The sequence below is a fragment of the Lissotriton vulgaris genome, chromosome 5 (genome assembly GCF_964263255.1).
Source record: "Lissotriton vulgaris chromosome 5, aLisVul1.2, whole genome shotgun sequence".
Lineage (NCBI taxonomy): Eukaryota > Metazoa > Chordata > Amphibia > Caudata > Salamandridae > Lissotriton > Lissotriton vulgaris.
The window spans coordinates 459,325,852-459,348,430 of NC_141693.1; the positions used below are offsets into that span (position 1 = coordinate 459,325,852).

Consider the following 22,579-nt stretch of genomic DNA (forward strand, 5'->3'; position numbering starts at 1 on the left):
CTTGATGAACATGAGTGGAATGAGGCAATGGCTTCCCCTAAGGAAGCGGGTATATCGGCCAGGATGAGACTAGTTCAACTTAAAGTCCTCCGCAGAACATACTACACTAGAACACTACTGCACCGCATACACTGAACCACGGACCCCTTCTGCTTGCGAGGCTGCGGGGAGGAGGGCACCTTCTTCCATACATTCTGGGATTGTCCACGCATACACAACTACTGGCGACAGGTCCTACGTACTGTATCCCAGGTGCTGGAGGTCTCGATGCTGCCGGAACCGCGACAATGCCTCCTCAATGTATGGGAACCAACAGATCTGTCCCGGTGCGGCCGACTTTGGGTGACACTGGGAATGATGGTAGCGAAGCGAGACATTGCGCAGCGTTCGGGGGTGGCGGACCTCCCGACAATTTCGCAATGGTGCGCAAACATGGACAGGACGATGGTTACAGAAAGGGCGGTGTACCTAAGCCGGGCCTGCCCTGGCAAGTGGAACAAGGTCTGGTCCCCGTGGAACACATACCGAGGCGATATCTGCGACCCTCTGCCAGAGAATGACCCAGTGGACTCAGATGACGATGAGGGGTTGGAGTGAGGGTGGTCGGCTAAGGGGTGGGGTCCTTCAAGAAGGGTTTGGGGAGGCGATGTTCTCTTTACGCCTTACGTCAAATTCCAGGATGGACAAGGCTTAGTCTTATTCCAGATGTACTCCCGTATCTATCTAGCAATGTACCTTGTCAACGATCGCACTGTGATTTCCTGATGTTCGGTTGTTTATTTAGTTCGTTTCAAAAAAAAGAAAATAACCTCAATTACACTGTACGGAACATTTGCAACTGTCCTTCATTCACTCATCTGGAGACCCTTATATTAATGATTTCTTCGACATGTGCACTGTGTTTACGTAAGGCTGTCGTACCGATCTGTTACTTACATTTAGCGGCCGGCCCTGCGGGGTTGTAGGCGACATGCTGTGTAAAGTTGGTGAAGGTATAATAAAGGTTTTCAAAAAAAAAAAAAATATATATATATATATATATTCCAGGTCTTGATGGAGTTTGCAACATCTGGGTGTGGGTGTCTGGGAATATCAACTGGTCTATAGATATCTGGCATTGCCCACATCGCACATCGCAGGAGAAGAGTCTGCGCTTTCAAGCACTTAAGAGCTCCTTCTCTCCCAGGCAGTGTGTCTTCTGATGCCGATGTTTGTGGGGGTTGTAGTCCCCCGCTGCACATTTCCATTGTCCCCCTGATACATTATTGCTAAAATGGTTAAAGGATGGTTTGAATTTCATAGGCACATCCTCCTTAATGAACATGGTGACTCAGGAGAGGATAAACAGTGCAAAAAACTATCTGACCCTCTGCCTTGACGTAATGGCTCCTCAACATACATAGGTTAGATTGGTGTACTAATGTTAGTGGCAAATTAGGATTTCAAGGAGAAATCAAAAATAAACCTGGTAGAAATTTACTATGCAAGCCCTTCATAAATGTAGCTGCTACAGGCACTTGGATATATTTAGTTCATTCTTGGTAAATTAAAACGCAAGATGAAGAACAATCCCATTCATTCAATCTAATGATCTCATGTGACAGCATTTAGAAAGCCTGCTCTTGTTTGTGGTTAGAATTATGGCTGCTGTAGGACAAGCGCTATGAAAAAAAAAACATAAACCACAAAATGTAACAAAAAAAATTATTTAAAATGGTGCTCTGAGGTGAAAGACCTGTTTGTTTTTATCTCCACTATTATGGAAAGAGAAGATTGTATGCATCTACACTTCTTATATCTGTGCCCAGCTGGTGATAAAGGTCAATCAATGTATCAAATTGGAAATGCATATCAGTGCTGTGTTGTTACTTTTGTTTATCCAAAAATCAATAAAATTGGTAATCAAAAAAATAATCTCTTGAGGTACACTGCTGGTACAAATGTAAGCAAATATTTCATCAAAGTCTGTTTACACGATGCACTCATCATTTATAGGGGAATGTATGAAACACAACAATATTCTACTTAAATTGTCCAAAAGGGTTCAAATTCAGGTCAACAAGTCGTTAAGACGTTTAAATATTGGAATGTAACTAAGGGTTTTCTCACATGAATTCTGGGGTCTTGCAAGTCATACGGTCTCATGAAATCCTCATTTGCTTCTCCCAAATTGTTCTCCAGCAGTCCACGGATGAGCTTGTATTTACTTAGATCCAAAGAACAGTGCACTGATGATAGACTTCCGTGAATGGACATGTCTGGTACAGCATGACTTATTTCCCTAAAAACGAAAGAAAAATTAAATGAAACATTACTCGGTCCAAGACTATGAGTGTGACTTTATATTATGAATATAAAGTTTTTCTTTTCTTGAGGAGTTTCAAGATTTTTTTACAAATTGTACACAAAACACTTACATCATTGATACAGATGAAAATGGGAACTAAACTTCTTCAATTCTTCTTTACAAGGAAGCATGCATAACCAATTTTGAGACAAATAATAAATAGCGGAATTAATCAACTTTCCTGCACTGCTTTCATATCACCTACTTCAGTTAAAAATGTGGACATCTAAGAAGTAGCAGGAGGAGACCATCATAGTTCTGGAAAATCGCGGATGACCTACTAAAGTCGGAACACAACTAGCTTGTGTTAACCACTGTCTAATCCATTTTCAACATTTTATCATGCGTCATATAGCACGTTTCTTTATGATCAATGCAGGTAGCTGTGTTTGGTAAGAATGCTGTTTGTTGTATCAAATCTACTTAATTCCATTCACTGAACAAGAGAGCATACAACATTTTGCTCTAGGATTAAAGAGAGTACAAGTTCATTCAGCATTTTTGTCAAGGTGCTTTATAATAATCTAGTGCAAGGGGGTACCCAGATAATTAAAATACCTTCCACTTCAAACTAAAGCTCTGATGGCACAAAACAAGCCAACTCAATCCTCCCTAAAAGAGATACCTTGGGGGGCGTGGCGAGCAGCTGACCAAGATGGCCGCAGCCTGAGGGAGCTCCGAGGCTAGAGACTTATCCCCCAGTAATCCGCTACATTTATCCGCAAAATTATCGTGCCCAGATCCGATGCAACGATAGAAGAACGGAAGCGGTGCACACACATCCCACGCAAAGTACAATTAAGGGACCCTGGACGGAGCTGTGGCGACTACGACACTGCGGCCTGCCCGCCTCTCGGAAGCCGGGGACTACATTTTGGCATTTCTCCTGAGAGTCTGTGGAGAGGCGGCCGGAGGTGACAATACTCATCAGCGGGGAGGAAGCGGAGGACGGCGGCACTTAGGCCGACACAGAGGCCCGGCACCCGTGTGTGAATTGGGCGGCCAGAGGGAGCGTTGCAGAGACAGAGGTAGAACCGGCCTGGTGCGCTGGACAGACGCGCCAAACGACGCGGGAGTCACCACGGGTACCCAGTGAATTGGAGTAAGAGCCCTGCCTCCACAAATGCAGGCGGCGGTGCAAGGCAAGATCCACGGCTATCGCACCATGTGGAGGTACAGGTGGAGCTGAATGTGATAAGCTCCATGCACGGGCTTTGCTTTTCCCCCCCCTCCACATCCCCCCTCTCCTCATCATCTCCCCCCCTTAACCAACAACGCGGCCCCACAGGTTGGGGCAGAAGACCTGGCAGACGGGGGCAACGATGGCAGTGGGAACGGAGGACTGGTTGTGTTGTGCCGCACTTTGGGGATAAGTAACGACTGGCTAGCAGCGCCTTATGGGCACACTCGCGGATTGCTGCCTGTGTGCAAAGCCACATAGAAGGGACTGGATCACACCCCCTCTACAACATAAGGGCGACCAGCTGCAAAGGGGGTCGAGTGTTTCCCGGTGCACCCTAAGAGTATTCATCATACTGCGCTACGGACATTAGCGCTGGCCCTCTCCGGATCATAAGGCCGGCCTTGACGCTCGAAGCTCGCTGCTCTGGGATTACCGAATTGAAGGACGGCAGTCTCAGCTGGGCTACAGATACTTTACTGGCACGGCTACATATCTGGCGGTGGTGCACAAACGGTGCACTGGAAGGCATTTGCACGTTGTCCTGCGCTGAAGTGCTCCTGTGTGCGGTGACCTAACGACTCACACTTTGCCCAGTGACTTCTCCCCCTGCAGTAAGTGGGACAGCACAGACAACCGCATCATGAGTGGCAAAGGGACACGCACGAACCAGCAGGGCAAGCTTGATAAATTTGCGTACACCAAAGACTTCCCTCCATTGCCGGAACGTAAGGAACAGGCACCTGGGCCCAAGGGAGACGCCAGCAATCCAAAAGTAACACTGGAAGACATTATGGCTGCTCTCCATAGTGTTCAAACAACGGTGGGTACCATATCAACGGACGTCACATTCCTCAGAGCTAACTTCCACAAATGTCGGCTAGAGTGACAGAGGTGGAACAAGTGACGGCTACCCTCTCCACGGACACTACCATCCTGACTAAAAAGGTGTTTCAGCTAGAGGCGGAAAATAAGCGAATATTGGAGAAACTGGACGAGCAGGAATGGCGCTCACGACGAAACAATGTTCCCATCACGGGAATCCCGGAATCAGAAGGCAGCCCGGCCATGGACCTCTACATAGAATACCTAATAAAAACACGCCTGCAGCCGAAGGGACTCTCCACCTTGTTCTCAGTGGAGCAGGCTCATAGAGTCCCGGGAGGAAGACCGAAACCTTGGGCCCGCCACGTCCGGTGTTGGCCCGTATCTTCAATTTTCAGGATAGAGACTCCATCTTGCAGACGGCCAGAGTGGCGCTGCCTGTTCGTGTACAGAATTCCACAGTTTCCTTCTTCCCAGACTATACGGCAGCGGTCTCAGTGAGACGCAGAGCCTTTCTGGAGGTCAAAAAGACGCTAAGAGCAGGAGAAGTGTCCTACTCCATGATTTTTCCGGTGCGGCTCCGGGTCGTAGCGGAAGGTAAAACCTGTTTTTTTGATACGCCAGAGAAGGCCACAGACTGGCTGGAAGGATGGAGAACAGCCGGAAAACCTGGGAGGCCGCCAAGAGGCAGGAGACGTGAGGTACATACTGAAGAGCTGGAGAATGAATTGCAGGAGGAAGCAGGAGGTGAACGTCGCCAGGGTGAAGACAAGGACTGAGAGCCGCGGCAAACACTCGAGGACAGTTCGCTGCTGAACTGGAGTGGGACCGCCACCGAAGCGACTAACACTGCAGTCACCTTGGCTTTCGGGTAGGAGAAGACTCATTATACACTCAGGACTCTGGGACAGAGGGATTGAGATGTCTTCCTCGGACTTCGCACCCCAGTGCTTGCAAGTACTGTTAATATTTTGGGGTTTAAGCGCTCTGCTCAGTTGGTGGTGGCGGGCAGTTGGGGGTCCGCGCAGCAGGGAGGGGGTATTGGGGGGGGGGATTTGTTGCATGTTTTTTCTATTTCTTACATCTTGGGACGCAGACTGAGACACGTTATGCATCGCTTGCCAATTCACAGATACGCTCAGAGGGCTATTTACTACACGCCATATATACCCCTAACTTACTAGATCATGACACGGGAGAGTCAAAGTAGGACTGACGATGCAGAAGGCATTAGCATCACTATACCGCCCCTCTCTATCCTTCCCTGGAATGTACGCGGACTGGGGGATAAAATCAAACGGGTTTTGCTTTTGCAGAGTATTAGGAGAGAAAACCCAGCAGTTGCACTCCTACAAGAAACACACCTCACAGGCACATCCACCAGGGCGCTAGACAGGGGGGGGAAACAAGATGATAGTGCACTCCGAATTCACGTCCAACTCCCGGGGAGTAGGTATTTTGATCAAGAAACAATTCCCTCTGATCATCAAGGAAGTTCGCTCAGACGGGTCAGGGTGATTTGCTGCCATACAAGCACAATGGGAGGGCAGGCCCCTTAATATAGTCTCAGTGTATATTCCGCCAGCGCTGCATACAGTGGCCTTCCCGGAGCTCAGCGCGTTCTTGCTGAAACTCCCGGAGGGGGAAATACTCATGGGTGGGGACTTCAATGCCATCAACCAAGACTCACTGGATAGATTTCCTACTAAGGCGAACCCAGTTGTCCCCTCCCGAATAGCTGGCTTTCTGGAAGCCATGGGAATGGTTGATATATGGAGAAGACAACACCCTGAAGAGCGTCAGTACACGTATTATTCCAGTGTGCAGAACACTCTTACACAAATAGATTACTTTATAGGATCACTGAGTAGCCTCAATCAAATGGACGCAATAGATATTAGACCGAGAGGTATCTCAGACCACTCCCCTATTTTGCTCAGATACGCTTGTCACCAACATAAGCGGCGTAGAGTCTATCCAATACGCCCTGGTTATCTTCACATAAAAAAAATAGGACGCGAGCTCCACAAGACTACAAAACAATACTTCCACGATAATATGGGCTCGGTTGATTCCCCGGTCATTCTCTGTGAAGCGTTTAACACCTTGGGTGCTAAGCTGATCCCCCTCCTGTGCTGAAATTTATTGAATCCCCTTGTTCATGACGAGCTCAGCTCGTCATGAGCACACGAGAGGTGTACCTCATGACGAGCTGAGCTCGTCATGAGCATCGAAGGGGTTAAGACGGTCCTCAGGGGACAAGCTATAGCTACCATCACCGCTCATAAACGTGCGGGACAGCAGGAATTACAGACACTGGAGACGGCGCTCTCAATCGCCGATTCGAGACACCCTGCGGACCCAACCCCTGACAACACACGACACTTGCACGAGGCACAACAACAACATAAAGCGCACTTGACGGAACTTACTAAGCAGCAATTCCTACACACAAGACACAAAATATACAATATTGGTGACAAGGCAGGGAAAATGTTGGCGTGGCTGGACCAAAAAGAGAGACAAGATAGATGGATACCTAACATTATAACTAGAGAGGGACAATCCGTGACTGGCCCCGATGACATAGTACAGGAGCTGGCACGCCACTTCCAGACCGTATACTCGTCGAACTCAGACATAGATGTTGACGAAGCATTAACATACATCAAAGACCTGGATATGCCCTCATTGACACCTGAAGAAGAGAAGGGTCTAGAAGCAGATCTCACGGAGGAGGAGGTAAGAGTAGCCATAGGGGCGCTTCAGTCGGGAAAGGGAATGGGCCCCAATGGTATCCCCATTGAACTGTACAAAAAATGGCTGACACTGTGGCGCCGTATCTTCTACAGATGTACACTGAGATTCTGCAAAAGGGTGAACTCCCACTGGACCAACGAACCGCCACCATAGTGGAGATAAGAAAGCCAGGTAAGGCGGCGGCCAACTGCGCCTCATATAGGCCTATTTCCCTTATAAACGCTGAAGCTAAGATTCTCGCGAAGGTGCTGGTGCTCAGACTTGCACCATATCTTACAAAGCTAATCCACCCCGCGAGTCAAGTTTTATGCCCGGCAGGAGCACAGCGCTCAATCTACAAAGTTTACACGGAGTACTTGCACGTTAGGTATATATACAGGAGACGGCGGTGGTCCTCTCTTTGGATGCACACATGGCATTCGATACGATACATTGGCCATTCCTTTTTGCGGTACTCCGTCGCCTGGGCTTTGGGCAAAAATTCTGCTCCTAGGTTAAATTGCTTTATGCCAAACCAATGGCACATGTTACAGCGAATGGCCATATCTCGGAAGATTTCCACCTGGAGACAGGCACACGCCAAGGCTGCCCTCTGTCACCATTGCTATTCGCACTGGTGCTTGAACTGCTAGCGGTGTGGATACAATGGGATCCGGTGATAAAAGGTCTCAGATGGTCGGATACTTGGGAAGAACGTATCTCCCTTTATGCTGACGATATTTTGTTATACCTGACCCAGCCTAGACGTTTCTTAATCAGCCTGATGGATATATGTACGGCATATGGTCGTGCATCAGGTTATACCCTCAACTGGTCCAAGTCTCTTATATATACCTTACATGGCCCGTCACCCCGTCTACCTGAAAATTGCCCGCTAACAGTAGTCAGCGACACATTTAAGTATTTAGGAGTCTACATCACGCAGACCCGTGAGACATTTACACTAGGAACTTACAACCCCCACTGGACCATCTCAAGCGGGATATTCATCACTGGGAAACTCTGCCCCTGACCCTCCTGGGAAAAGCAGCCCTCTTTAAAATAATGGCCCTTCCCCGATTCCTCTACATTTTGGAAAATACCCCATATACCGTGACACCCGCCTATTTCAAATCCATTGCCGCTCAGGTATCCAATCTCCTATGGGGCAATAAGCCGGCGCGTATTGCACAAGTCAAACTGGTGCGTGGCTGGTACGATGGCGGGATAGCGCTTCCAGATGTCCAACTTTACTACTGGGCCGCCCAATTGAAAGTGGTGAATCAATGGATACACCTCCCACAGACAGACCCGGCATTCCAGGCAGATAGCGCACAATTGGGAGTGCAGGGCATGCTGGCTTCCCTTTATGACAAAAGGTTAATGTGGACAAAGTTTGGCCCACTGCGACACACTTTAGAATTATGGCATGCAGCACAGACCAGATTAGGCTGGCAGGGAGTAATAACCCAGTTTGCCCCACTATGGGACCTGAAAAAGATGGGTAGCCTCAGACGCAGTAAAGGGTTTGACCGATGGGGTGACATTGGCATCTCCACGGTTGGGGATATGTGGCAAAAGGGGGAGGTGATTCCCTCTGACAGCTGGCAACGTCAATATGAACTAGCCTCTACTCAATTGTTTAGGTACACGCAAATAAGACACGCCCTGATGCAGGCCTTACCGGCCGGTGCCGAGGTTCCGGAGGCTTCCTCAATGGAGGATAGGCTGCTGACAGATTACATGCCGAAGCGGGCCACCTCATACACTTATCGTAAACTGGTGAATAACCTCCCAGATCCAATGGGAACACTACGGAGGAAGTGGGTGGATGATCTAACAGACATAGATGACTGAGATTGGCAGGAGGCATGGCATCTCCACGGGAGGTGGGAATCCCCTCACTGCTCCGCCTTGTACAACTGCGCATTCTACACCGCTCCTACTACACCAGGCGCGCCCTACATGCGATGGGTAAAATTACACATCCCTATTGTCTGAGAGGTTGTGGAGAGGAAGGGACCTTTTTTCATACAGTATACAGTATGGGACTGTCCTGTGCTCATGAACTACTGGACGCAGGTCATGAGGACAATTTCCCAGGTTGAGGGGGTGTCACTGGTACCAGAACCCAGACGGTGCCTTCTGAACATGTGGGAGCCGAACGATCTTACACGTATGGGACAGTGTTGGGCTACCTTAGGCATAATGGTGGCGAAAAGGAATGTAGCGCAGAAGTGGGGGGCTGCTGAAGTACCGACCCTAGCGCAATGGAGTGCAGATATGGATACGGCCATGGTGAATGAGAGGGCGGTATATTGTGCCAGAAAGTGTCCCAAAAAATGGAAAAAACTATGGGGCGCATGGAACACTTACAGGGGTGACCTTTGTGATCGTCTCTCGGATACTGAAGATAGTGACACTGATTCAGAGGGGGATTGACAAACCAAGGAAACGTGTTACTGCTGAAGCTCTCAGGAGTTCCAATGCGAGATGCCCAAATGCAAGACTGTGTTACCTGATTTTGATTTCGAACTGAAATATTGTCATATGTACTCTGTGTCCACCAAGATGTTTTCTTTGGGTTTGCTCAGTAAAATCAATAAAAACATTTTTTTTAAAAGAGATACCTTGTCTCTTTCATCCGAACATCTACACATTCATCCTTTCACCCTCCCATCCACCCGCTGATATCCACTGTTTCCCTTTTACTTTCTGTCATCCATAAATTGTTTCATCCACCATTCCATCCATCCACTCTGCAATCCATCGGTCCATTCATCATTTCTTCCATGCATCCATCCATTCTACCATCCAACCATCCACTCTGTCAACCATCCATCCATTTATCCATCTATTCATTCACTCTGCCATCCGTTCCTCCATTCTGCCATCTATCCACTCTGACACCCTTTCACTTTTGCATCCACTTTGCCATCCATCCACTTTGCCATCCATCCACTTTGCCAGCCATCAATCCATTCTGCCATCCATCCAACCATCCACTCTGACATCCATCCACCCTTCCACTCTTGCATCCACTCTGCCATCCATCCATCTATTCTGCCATCCTTCCACTCTGCCATCCAACCTTCCATCTATTTAGTCTGCACCCATCCATCCAGCCATACATTCATCTATACATTCACACTACCATCTATACATCCATCCATTCTGCCATTTATCCACCCTGCCATCTACCCATTATACATACGTCCACCCATCCATCCATTCAGATAATAATTTACTCGTCCATCCACACTGCCATCCATTCAATCGTCATTTCACCCTGATCCATCCATCCCTTGACCTGTCCGTCCACCTATCCATAACCTTGATTCTGCCATTTTTTGACCTGGAACCTTTGCTGACCTCTCCACGGTCTACCAGTGTGATTGCTGCCTGTCTCCTGCTGACAGCGCTCCCCTTCCTGGGCGCTGCCCTGCCGCTGGAGCCTCCTGCCTGCCTCCGCTGCCTCGCTGGATTTTCCATCACGCTTGTGCGGCCGCCGAGTGGAGTGCGGGCTGGGGACCACATCTCCCATCAGCCCTTGCGGCCCACACATCACACAACCGCGCCAGGAGGCGCGTAAAAACGGTGTAAGCCCCGCCTCGCAGGACGCCGGGCAAAGGGCGGGCCCTCTTAGACCCTCAGAGGCCTGAGGAGTCTGGTCTGGGCTACGTCTCTTGGTTACACCATCAAGTCACCGCCCAAGGTAATTTAACTCTGCTGAACTGCATGGGATTAGATTGCGGCTTAACATAGTACCTGCCTAGGCGCTAAGTGGCATCATGGTCAAAAAGACACCAATGTCAACTCGATCCACGTCAAGGAAATTAGCACAGGCAACAACCCCACTTCCAAGCTTGAGTGCGATCGATAACATGTTACAAAAAACAATAGGGGTTGTTGTCACTGCCATAGAAAGTACTGAGAGGCGTCTTTCACTACCGCCGAGCATGTGTTTGATAACCCACCCTACGCAAGGAACTAATATACCTGCAAACACCTCCATAATAACAGCTTTGTCATAGGACTCCATTCTTTTGCATTCATAGGCGGACTTACCGGGAAATGATCAGAACTGTGCTGATATATTACAACAGTCACTACCCACTGATTTTGATGTTCGGGAGAGCAGGCTGTCACTAACCCCCAACTTGCAGCCAAGTAAGGTTCCCCCTCCTGTGATTGATGTGTCTAATATCAGAGAGGAGTTAGATGATTGTGGTAATAATGATGCTAATTTAGCAGATAAGACAGCCGATATGAGCCCATCACAAAGCATAAGCGGTAATGGACCTAGTGGACCCAGAGGTAGACCAGTACCTAGTAGGAAATTGGTAATTGTAAATAGACCGGGGGGAGACATAGAAGTAAACAGAAGAGATCAACCAAATTTCCTCGAAACAAGGGGGGGGGGAAATAAAACGCAGCAGAGCAGCCACTCACAATTAAATGAAAACCAGGGTACTGTTCAACAAGACTCATTACCTGTTAATATGGAGGGTCTTATAACACAGCTCGAGCATTTAGTAAAGTCACTTGTTCACCCAATAGTTGAAAGATTGAGGGTCTTAACGGACAAGGTAAAACATTTAGAAAAGTTGGGAATAGCTAATCTAGATCTGTTAGAACACATTAGCACACAGAACAAGCAACCTACAAAAAATGCCCTAAAGGGGAAGCCTAATAACAACTTGGCTGGTGGCAACACGAGAGTAGTTAGTTCTCTTGCACCAACAATTGTAGTCCCTGCCCCGGAAAAATTAACTACCAACATCCCTACTATAACAACAGGGCAGAAATCTGCTGTGGAACAAAAGGAGAAAGGCAGCTTAGAACCTAATAATATGGACAGGGTAGCAACTGTCCGGAACATCAATAATATAATCCCCGCAATGATAAACTTACCACCGGAAAGCAGTGCGTATGTAGCTATCCTCGCCAATGTACCAAAGTTAAAGCCCACCCAATTTGAAAACCAGCAAACACTCATGAACAAAACACTACATTGGCTCACTAGAAACTGTGGGTTTCCGATGCGTGGGGCAAATCAGATTATTTCAACCCAGAGAGTAGTTTGGTTGGGACCCAGTAAAAAGGAAATAAATGGTGACTGTATAGTTATAAACTTCAGGACATCTGAATGGGCCAGAGACTCAATCTTAAATGCACCTGTGCCCTCCAATTGGGAATATAGCACAACTCTACTCCCTTTAGACTATTTCTACAGGGGCCAGTCAGGGAAACACCCTAAAGCACGGATAATCGACCACCACAGAGCTACCCTTTTTAATCAATATAACACAGCCTACGACTTTGCTCCAATATATAATTCTTGAGACAACTTCGTAATCCCGATTTACAACAGATTCCAGGTGTTTGGCTCACTGGATGAGAATGACTGGCTGAGGGAACAAACCACATTATCTCAATCACTTGATGTAACTGTTACTAGGGGAATGGCTGAAACTGATTCAGGGTGTCTGGCATAAAGAGGGTAGCCGGGTACACTGTAGAAAGGTTAGCAAGTGATGGTTGCACACAATTGCCAAAATAGTTCAGACCGATGTAACCTCCGTCATAGATACCATCCGGGCTGAGAGTCTAGAAACAGTTGCACCTCATGACACTGCACATGATAATACTGATGAAGGCCTCAACATCATTACCTGGAATATAGCGGGTATTGCCGGTAAAATAACTACCCCTATCTGGAACACCTTTATTACACAAGGGCATGATATAATTTGTCTCCAGGAGACGTGGCATAGAGCTCAAATACAAGTTGAGGGGTATACATTATATAGTGTGGATGCAGCAATCCCTGTAGCAGGAAGGGCAAAAGGCGGACTCTTGACTTTGGTATCAACTACCCTTACTGAGTTCAGTCTTGGTAGCTGTGTAGAGGTGGCCCCGTACGCACAGATTCTGCGCCTGGTACATGGGAAAGGTAGGGACCTAGTTATAGTAAATTTTACAATAACATCATTGGAGCTAACCGGGGTATGATTGTACAAGACATAGAGCTGGCAATAGAGGGAGTATTTGAGCAACTAGGCGATCCCCCTGTAATAATTTGGGCTGAAGATTTCAACATTCAAGCGTGCAGTCATGCACAGAAGGGGATCTGTGGTCATCGAGGCGAGTACTATAGCGGAGGTAGTACTGTTTATAATCATTTCCCCCATACCAACTACGGAAGCGCCTTGAATAATTTAGTTGCTAAATTAGATTTAGAGTTGCTAGACTGCACAAAGAATAGCGATAATGTAGAGTGCCCGTCATTTAGAGGGAGGGATGCCCACTCCAATATTGACCACATCTTGGTGTGCAATGGATCAGTCTATTCCAACTTATGGGTAGTCGAGCAGACTGTGAGCGATCACAACAGCCTATCAGTGGTACTATTTGGTTGGGGGCGAAAAACCCACGCTTATGGGAGACCCGTTCAAGGGATCACAGCCGAAAGACCAAACGGCATGAGAATAAAGTGGGTTAGAATTAACCCTGCCCAATTTATGATGGAAGTTCTCTTAAAATGTAGTGTGGAAATAGGTTACTGTCTAGGTTCCAAAGTGACCCCTGGCAATTTACTCATTAATTTTTTTTAAATAACTAAAGTGATTGATGACTCACTTACAGTTAGGAGTCGAAAGCTGAGGAAAACTCAAGTGGTTTGGTTTGATAAGAATTGTGCCCAGTCATTAAATAAACTCAAACTAGCTCTAGATACCAAGCCCAGAGATATAGCAAAAATTAGAGAGGAGCGCCATAATTATAAGATCTCGTTGGCCACCAGGAAAAAAGAATTACAAAATGAGGCTTGGTCTAATCTGGACATGGCAGCGGCAACAAAAAAACACAAATTATTCTGGGAAACCATTAACAGCCCGCTCCTAAGGAACGACAACATCCTTGAAATCACCTCCCATGTAAGCTGTCGCGCCTGGATAGCCCATTTTACTGGGATTTTTAATTCAGATGGGCTGATTTTAGAAGTAGATACAGTGCCTGGTTCAAAATGGCAAAAAAAGCAGTTATCTGTGACCCTAACCGAGGTGACCGAGGCAATTAGAAAGAGTAAGGGCGGCAAAGCCCCGGGCCCCGATGGGGTGCCCATGAATTTTTACAAACATGAAATGAACTTATGAGCACCTATCCTGACACGATATTTTAATGCTGCCATAGAAGACAGGCTTCCACCAACATGGGGCCAGTCCATTATCGTACCCCTTTACAAGAAAGGCCCCAGGTCAGAGGCACGTAACTACCGCCCCATCTCGCTTCTGGACTCGTCAATTAAAATTCTTAGTCGAGTCCTTTTAGAGAGACTAGAAGCCTGGGTTGAGGAAAACAACATCTTATCCCCAGTGCAGTACGGGTTAAGAAGAGGGATGGTAACGATGGACCAGTGCGTGAACCTGGAGCTTATCATCAGCAAATACACAAAAGCCAAAGAAGGTAATTTATTCTTATGCTTTGCTGATTTAAATTCGGCTTTTGATTTGGTAGAACATTCGCTTTTATGGACAGTTTTATTAGAAATGGGTGCTCCTACTGAAATTATGTATTTCCTGGCCAGACTCTATGAAAATGTGTCTAGCAAAGTCAGATTTGGTACTGCTGGCGAATGCACTCCTTTATTTAGAATTAACAGAGTCATTCGACAAGGATGTGTTCTTGCCCCACTTTTATTCTCTTTATTTATAAACCAAATTGATCAAATTCTAAGAACAATCCAAGTAGATGCCCCCATTATAAATGGTAAGCTCATCCCAATTCTTTTATACGCGGATGACGCGATTCTTCTCTCTCGGACCCAAAACGGCCTGCAATGTCTAATCAATAAGTTTCAGACCTTCACAGAAAGTAGAAAACTGATAATTAATAAAGGAAAACATTTATAATGTCACGTGGAAGGAAGACAAGAAAGAACAGGACCTTTTATTTAGATGGGGAGAAACTGGAAACTGTAAAAAAGTTCTGTTATCTGGGTATTACATTCTCAGGAGACGGAAGGTGGGCTTATGAACAGGAGAGCGTTCGTTTCAAAATGGACAGGAATACTAGTAGCGATTTCAGATTTGCGGCAAAACTAGGGGGCAGTAGAATACAAGAGATGGTGTCTATTTATAACTCTAGGTGCATATCATCAGCCCTGTATGGGGCAGGGATATGGGGCTACCATACTCAGAGTGGTAACCAAATCCAGTATGAGGAGAATGCCTTCTTGAAACGATTGCGTTGTGCCCCGGCTGCGGCCTCAAATGAGCTAATACATAGGGAAGTGGGCTTAAACTATGCCAAGGACCTAATTGCCTTGCGCCCTCTGGCCCTATGGTGATCAATCTGGTCAAAAGAAGAAACAAAATTCACTCAGGATGTGATTAAAGACTGTTTAAAGCTCGATCACCGCTCAAATATACCTTGGTTATGCCATATTCAATTCTGGTATAAAACACTCTATGAATTTGATATTTTTAAAGAACCTATAATGGGGGCAGGTTTATCAAAAAAGAGCTTAAAGTCACCTTCCTGAAACACAAAAGAAGTACCAGAATGACCGAATGTGTAAAACAAAGTACGTTCAACTTTTATGAAGAGTACAGCGTTAGCGAAGGCTTTCAATCACACCTTACTGTTGTCACCAAAAGCTCTCATCGCTTTGTATTAACTCGCTTACGCCTAGGAATTGCACACCACCTAGTAGCATTCCCACTGATTAAGCAGCATGGCACATGTTTATGCCCCTGTGACGGTATTTCCAAGCAGAGTAGCTGTCATTTTATGTTGTTTTGCAAATGTTATACTCCTTATAGGAAATTTTACCTGAAACCCATCTTTTTAAAATATGATATACGTAGTACTAAGATAGCGATGCAGCTGATGTTTAATTTAGGGAGCCCAGATATATGCTTCCATGTGGCTACATACATTTTAAAATGCATTTTTGCACGGAAATCAATCATTGTATGAACTTAATACATGGTTTTAACTTATATGCACTTTACTATTGCCAGTTTGCACATGTATTTTAAGATGAAGGTATACATTGTTTTTAACCCATATGCACTTTGTCATTGCCATTTTGCACATGCGTCGGAAAATGAGTATTCTACATTGTGTTTGCCAATTTTGCACACTTGATTAATTCAGCTATCGTATATTATGACTGTTGTCCCTCATTGAATCGCTAACACATGTTATTTTTATGATTCATGTTTATATCATGAAAAGAAAACCCCTTATTACGTGTTGCTCAGAACCAAGAAGGAGCACATAATGCTTGCATTTGGTACTTGATAAATTAGGGTCTGATGTAAATTAATGATGTACATGTAATTTTTATTTTGTGTTTGTTGCATATGGTTATGTTTATATATACCGAATAAAGCATTTTAAATCTGAATCTGACGTATCCTATCTATGTATTCCTTAACTCTACCATCCTTTCACCTGTCATCCACCTACCCATTTACTCACTCATCCTTTCTCCTGTCCATCCACTTATCCATTCATTCACTCATCCATCATCCCTTTACCATGCCATCCTTTTACCTACCCATCCACATATCCAGTCACTCATCCTTTCACCCACTCATCCATCTACCCACTGATTTATCACCCACTCATCCACCCATCTTTCCTTTCACTCTTCCTTCTATTCAATATTCCTTCCATAGTATCCCTTTTTTATGTACCCATCTTCCATTCTGCCTTGCTCCTGCTCGCTATTCTATTGACGCTGTACTCCTTTGTAGCGTTAATTATGAACTTCTGTTTATGAGATGCTGACAGAAGAGGCCCATAAAGAACCCCACCTCCGCTGTAGCTGCTAACGAGGGAGTGGGGCGGGGTATTTGGGGGTTAACGACGCTCCTGCTCTTGCCTGTTACCTGCAACAACCTGCCTGGGGGTGCCGAGAGTCCCCAACGCTTACCTGCTTTGGCGCACATTGGTTTCCGCCCTGCCGCCGCTCGAGTCTCCCTCGCGGCCGCTGGGTGCAGGGAACTACACTTCCCAGCCTGCACTCTGACCCGGAACACCTTCCCTGGGGTCACCGCGCCCGGAGGCGCTTGAAATTCCCGCCGTCCTCCGCGTCGCGGGACGCGAGCGGGACGCCCGGACGAAGCCCGGACAAAGGGCGGACAGTCTAAGACAGTCCAAGACTGGCCACGACTGGACTGGACCAGGAGACTAACCTTTTCAGTACCGTGAGTCATCTGTCGTAGTGTTTACCTACTATTGACTGTCTACATACACAGGGGCTATTTTGTTATTTTCACTTTTACTTTCTTGACAAACCATGTCAAAACAGAAAACACCTATTACCCCTGCCAATACCATGGAGAACTATTTAGTACACAGGGTGACAAAAATAATTAATGATCGGAGGTCCTCTCTAGGGCTTAATGATTCCCCTCCCTGTGCTCAAACAGAAGCTACTTGTCTAATCGATCTGGACACAGAAGCCATGAATCTAAGTGATGCTGAAAATGTGGATAATGTTGTTTGTTCAGCACTGAATGCTCCTACAAATGTTCTACAACCTGTTATAAATAATGATTTGTTAACAGGAGATGACACTCACTCGCTTTGTAATGATTTAGTGTTAGTTGATGGCAGCATTACACCGCCAACGCCAGTCCCTGCTCCAAGAGCAGCTAAGAGGTCTACTAAAGTTCCCTCTAAAAGACCAGGATTGCGATCTAATAGTAAAAAACCATCAACTCCGCCTAACACTAAACATAAGAATGTAATTGATGACATAAGGGAGGAAGGGAGTAGCACTATAGATTGGGATGATCTGTTATCAAACAAATTCATGGGCATGTTAGAATCTAGGATTGTACGAATCATCAAACCGCTCATATCCAAAATAGATCATTTGTCCGACAAAGTCCACAAATTGGAGACTCTTTTAAAAACAACAAATGATAATATGGAGGGTATTCCGAACTCAATCATAAGCAAAATAGATGAGCTTCAGGTGAATATGATTGAGAACGTAAAAGCTACATCTGCACCAACGCTGACTGGTGCAACTAGTGCCAAAAGCGATTTTATCAACCCTACAGTTGTAGCTCCCCCATCAACACAAGAGAATGTTTTTACATCTGATCTCCACTCAGAATTAAATCCTGTAGAGTTGATAGTGGAAGCGTCACCTTTAGTCTTAGTACTTGCTAACGTCCCACTATTGAAAAAAGATCAGATTGAGACCCCAGACTCCCTTCTAAATAAATCATTGCAGTGGTTAGGCAATAACATTCAAGCAACTCCCTGGGGTAAAGAGAAGTTGTCTGAAGATCTGTTAACAGCAAGAAGAGTAAAATGGATAGGGTCCAAACCTAAGAAATTTGCCGGGGATTGTGTGGTACTAAATCTGAAGGGTCCAGATGTATTACCAGACATCCTACAAAATATCCTACCACCCCAACGCAGAACGGCAGAAATAGTTCCGTTAACGCTGGACTTCTTCTATAGTAGAAGAGGCCTACTGGCAAAACCAAGTATCCTTAGAACCAAGTGGTCAGTGGTTGGATCTAGAAGGGCTAGGGGTGGTCCTAGCGGTGATTGGGGGTTAAATTTGGAAAACGGCTTCTCGGCTTTATCTGATTTAAATGAATGTGATTGACTCAAAAGCTTCGAATTAGTCTCTCATATTAGGCCGATGCAGCAAAACCATGTAGGAGTAGGAAATACAAAATGCACTTATCTGGCCAGTCAGAATATAGAGAAACAGAAATTACCACACTTGGCATGTAATATTCCCGCTTCAAATGAGCAAAAGATAGCAACAGATGTTTTAGAATGTGCTACTAAGGCGAAAGAGACCAAGGTCATTCCAAGGGAAGGAAAAACATCATTATTAGAACTGTCAGCCAATGTAAGCGATCAGAAAGAAGACCAGCTATTAGACCAACGCAACTCTAATATACTATCCCTTGTATCATGGAATATTGCAGGCATAGCAAGTAAGATAAATACACTTGAATGGGCTGAATATATCAATCAACATGATATTATTATGCTGCAAGAAACCTGGTCTCTTACCCCAACATTTAGAGAGGGATATCTAAATTATCATATTCCGGCAATTAGAAACCGCCACGGACGTCCTTCCGGAGGCTTGCTAATATGGATTCGACAATCCTTGAATGTTATCATAACACAATTATCAATACCATCTAATGATATTATGGCCCTTACTGTTAGATGGGACAATGGCCAAAAGCTTACCCTCTTCAACGTCTATGCCAGGGGAGCGGCTAGGGGTCAATCTTCTAATACTATAGTAGTTCTAGATCAGAACATCGAATTGCTACCACCACAAAGCCAAATAGTAGTAGGTGGTGACTTCAATGTAACTTATGAGCCCCTGGGTGAGGAGGACAGGATTCTGTCTGAGGAAGAGGATGCCAAGTGGGGAATTCCCCAGTTGGAGCTGCCTGCCATTAAAAAATGGAGTAATGTGACAATCCAGCTAAAAAGTCTCTGTCTAGCTAGAGGGTTGAGAGCGGCAAATGGGCGCTCGCCATCCGACCTAATAGGTAATAATACGTTTGACAATGGGAGATCAACTAGCAGGATTGACTACATATTAATAGATGTAAGATTCCGGAGCAAAATGCTAGATATGGTTGTAGAACCTAGGCTAGAAAGCGACCATAATCCCTTGCGACTAACTTTTTTAACCTATTATAAATCACCAGTGCACTCTAATAATAATGGAATGGTGACGCAGGATGTAGTATGTTCAAATAACCTGCGCCACCTTAAATGGAGAACGATGAAAGAAGATAATGTAAAATTAGAGGCACTTAAAATATTAGTAGTGAATGAAGTAAACAATATTAAGTCTAATCAAGGGATGCCTAGCTTCCAAGACTACATGATGGAGGCTCATGACAAACTCTTTTCTAAACTGCAATGTTTTTTTATCAAAAGAGTAGATCCTAGTAAAGAGGGTAAAACTCAACCGAGGCTAGGCTGGTACGACAAAAGTTGCAGATTGGCACGACTTAATCTGAGTTTAGAGCTAAAAACAGGCAATGCAATAGCAATTAGGAGAGCAAGAGATGCTTATAGACAAACCCAAAAAAAGGCCAAGAAACAATGGGATGAAGAAGGGTGGCAGGAATTGAAGGAAGCTTGCGATGCCAAAGATTCCAAGCGCTTTTGGGCTATAGTAAAATGGGAGAGGGGAGGAATAGCTGCCCAACCACAAAATAACGTTCCAATAAACAAATGGACTGAGTTTTTCAAACCACAGTATGCCCGCAACCCGGTGCATGCTTCTGTTCAACCTCCTCCATCTATTTTTTTCAAAAATCAAATATTTGATGAGAACGAAGTAAGCAAAGCACTGGATGGTATAGCAGGGGGAAAAGCGCCAGGCATGGATGGCATCCCGGCCGACGTATTTTTATCGGACCGGAATGCCTGGTGTTCATATTTCAAAATGTTGGCAAATGCTGTGGCTATGGGGGGGGGGAAGTGCCCCACTCTTGGAAGGGAGCAGAAATCATCCCCATATTTAAAAAAGGAGACAAAACACTAGCCCAAAACTATAGACCAATTAGTCTTATAGATACAGCGCAAAAATTGATGGGCCGTCTAGTCCAGAACAAGTTACAACAATGGATTGACGATAAAAATATACTTTCCCCATATCAGGCAGGGTTCCGTCCTTTGACTAGTAGTGTTGACCAAGTCCTCTATTTTATAACCATCTACTGGAGAAATGTCACACTCAAAAAGGGTTCGTTGTATGCTGTCTTTGTAGACCTAAAAGCAGCCTTCGACCTAGTCCCTAGAGAAAAACTGTGGCAGACCCTGGCTGATGTAGGCCTAAGCCAGGAATACATCACCCTCCTTGTCCGCCTTCACGACAACAACTTTGCCAAAATTAGATGGGGCAAGCAAGGAGAAGCCACAGATCCCTTCCCAGTAGAACGAGGAGTCAGGCAAGGCTGTGTCTTAGCTCCAACGCTATTCTCAATTTACATTAATGGAATTGTTGACCATTTAATGAAATCCCCGAGTGATGCCCCAATCATAGCAGGTCGCCACGTCCCAGTTTTAATGTTTGCGGACGATACGCTCTTACTTTCACGCACCCCGAGCGGTCTCCAAAAAGTGGTTGATGCCTTTGGGGAATTTTGTGATAGTAGAGGACTTGAATTGAATACCACTAAAACCAAATTCATGTGCCTAAACTATCAGTCCTCTTTCAAAGGAGTAATCAAATATAAAGGTACCCCCCTAGAGAAAGTGGACGCCTTCACCTACTTAGGCATCACCCTGCAAGGAAACATGAAGTGGAAATCGCATATTGATAATACTCTATTAAAGTTTAACCAGCTTGCTGGTGCAGTAGCACTGAAACATCGCAAATCTCTAACAAAACCGGTTAAATGTGCACTTGAGATATACAATATGAAAGTATTAGGCGCCTGCTTATACGGCTCTGAACTGTGGGGATTTTCAAATTTGAGTGAGCTGGGGCGTGCAGAAAACAGGTTTTTAAGAGGACTTGTCATGGTCCCACAAAGCACACCCTTGCTCCCTCTGAAATTGGACCTTGGCAAGAAAAATATTGAGGATATAGCTAGATTACGGCCACTCCTATATTGGAGGCGCTTGATGGTGACCCCAGAGCTGAGTCATTATGCTGAAGCTCTGAAGGATGTCGTTGAGTTCGACCGCTTCCATTGTATTGAATGGTTAAAGGAACTTCAGGGGCTTCTTGTTTCGTTAAAATTGGAACATTTATGGGGAAACCATGATGTGGTTAGCTTTCCTTCGAAAGCAAAACTGAAAGAACTGTACTGGGAAATGGTGTACGTAGTAACGTTCTGTAAAGGTTCCCAATCAGCATTGACAACTCGCTTTTGGGACATTAAAATGTATCCGTCCTGTGAAACATATTGGGATATTATAGAACGTCCATACGATAGGAAATTGTATTTCCAATTCCGTATTGGTACCTTACCAGTAAATGCATTTAAAAAACATTGGTCTCCCATTTGGGATGATCATTGTTATTTCTGTAAGGACCAAACTGAACACATTTCCCATCTGTTGTTTTGTTGTCCACTATATGCTACCCCTAGACGTAAATGGCTGAAGCCAGTGTGCCAAAACATCGGCACACGCAGTCAATCGGTAGCCTTGAGAATACTTGAAACGGATTGTTCCACACCTTTTGTAGTTGCCGTAGCTAAATTTCTTGCCTGGGCATGGTCAATACGTACGCGCACCTTAAAATTAAATGTAAATATGTCATGAAATAGTATTGCTCTATCAAATTATCCTATTGCATTGTATGAATTGCTCTTTTTATATAGAAATTAATTGGAATTTTGTTTTATACGTACTTACCATGTATAATATTCGGCTGTCAAAATGTTTAATATGTGTTTTAAAATTATTTTTAAATGTAGTATTTATTGTATTAGGGTTAGGAAGGATGCTTT

The 22,579-nt window shown here is 45.3% G+C and overlaps 1 protein-coding gene across 2 annotated transcripts in view; it reads right to left on the minus strand.

Annotated features, from left to right (window-relative positions):
* VPS13D (vacuolar protein sorting 13 homolog D) overlaps nt 1-22,579 on the minus strand; it is a 2,754,556-nt gene that overhangs the window by 1,818,804 nt on the left and 913,173 nt on the right. For both annotated transcript variants that reach the window (XM_086921894.1, XM_086921893.1), the window contains exon 28: nt 2,110-2,281. In XM_086921894.1, the coding sequence (XP_086778020.1) occupies nt 2,110-2,281 (172 nt within the window). The remainder of the gene's footprint in view (nt 1-2,109; nt 2,282-22,579) is intronic.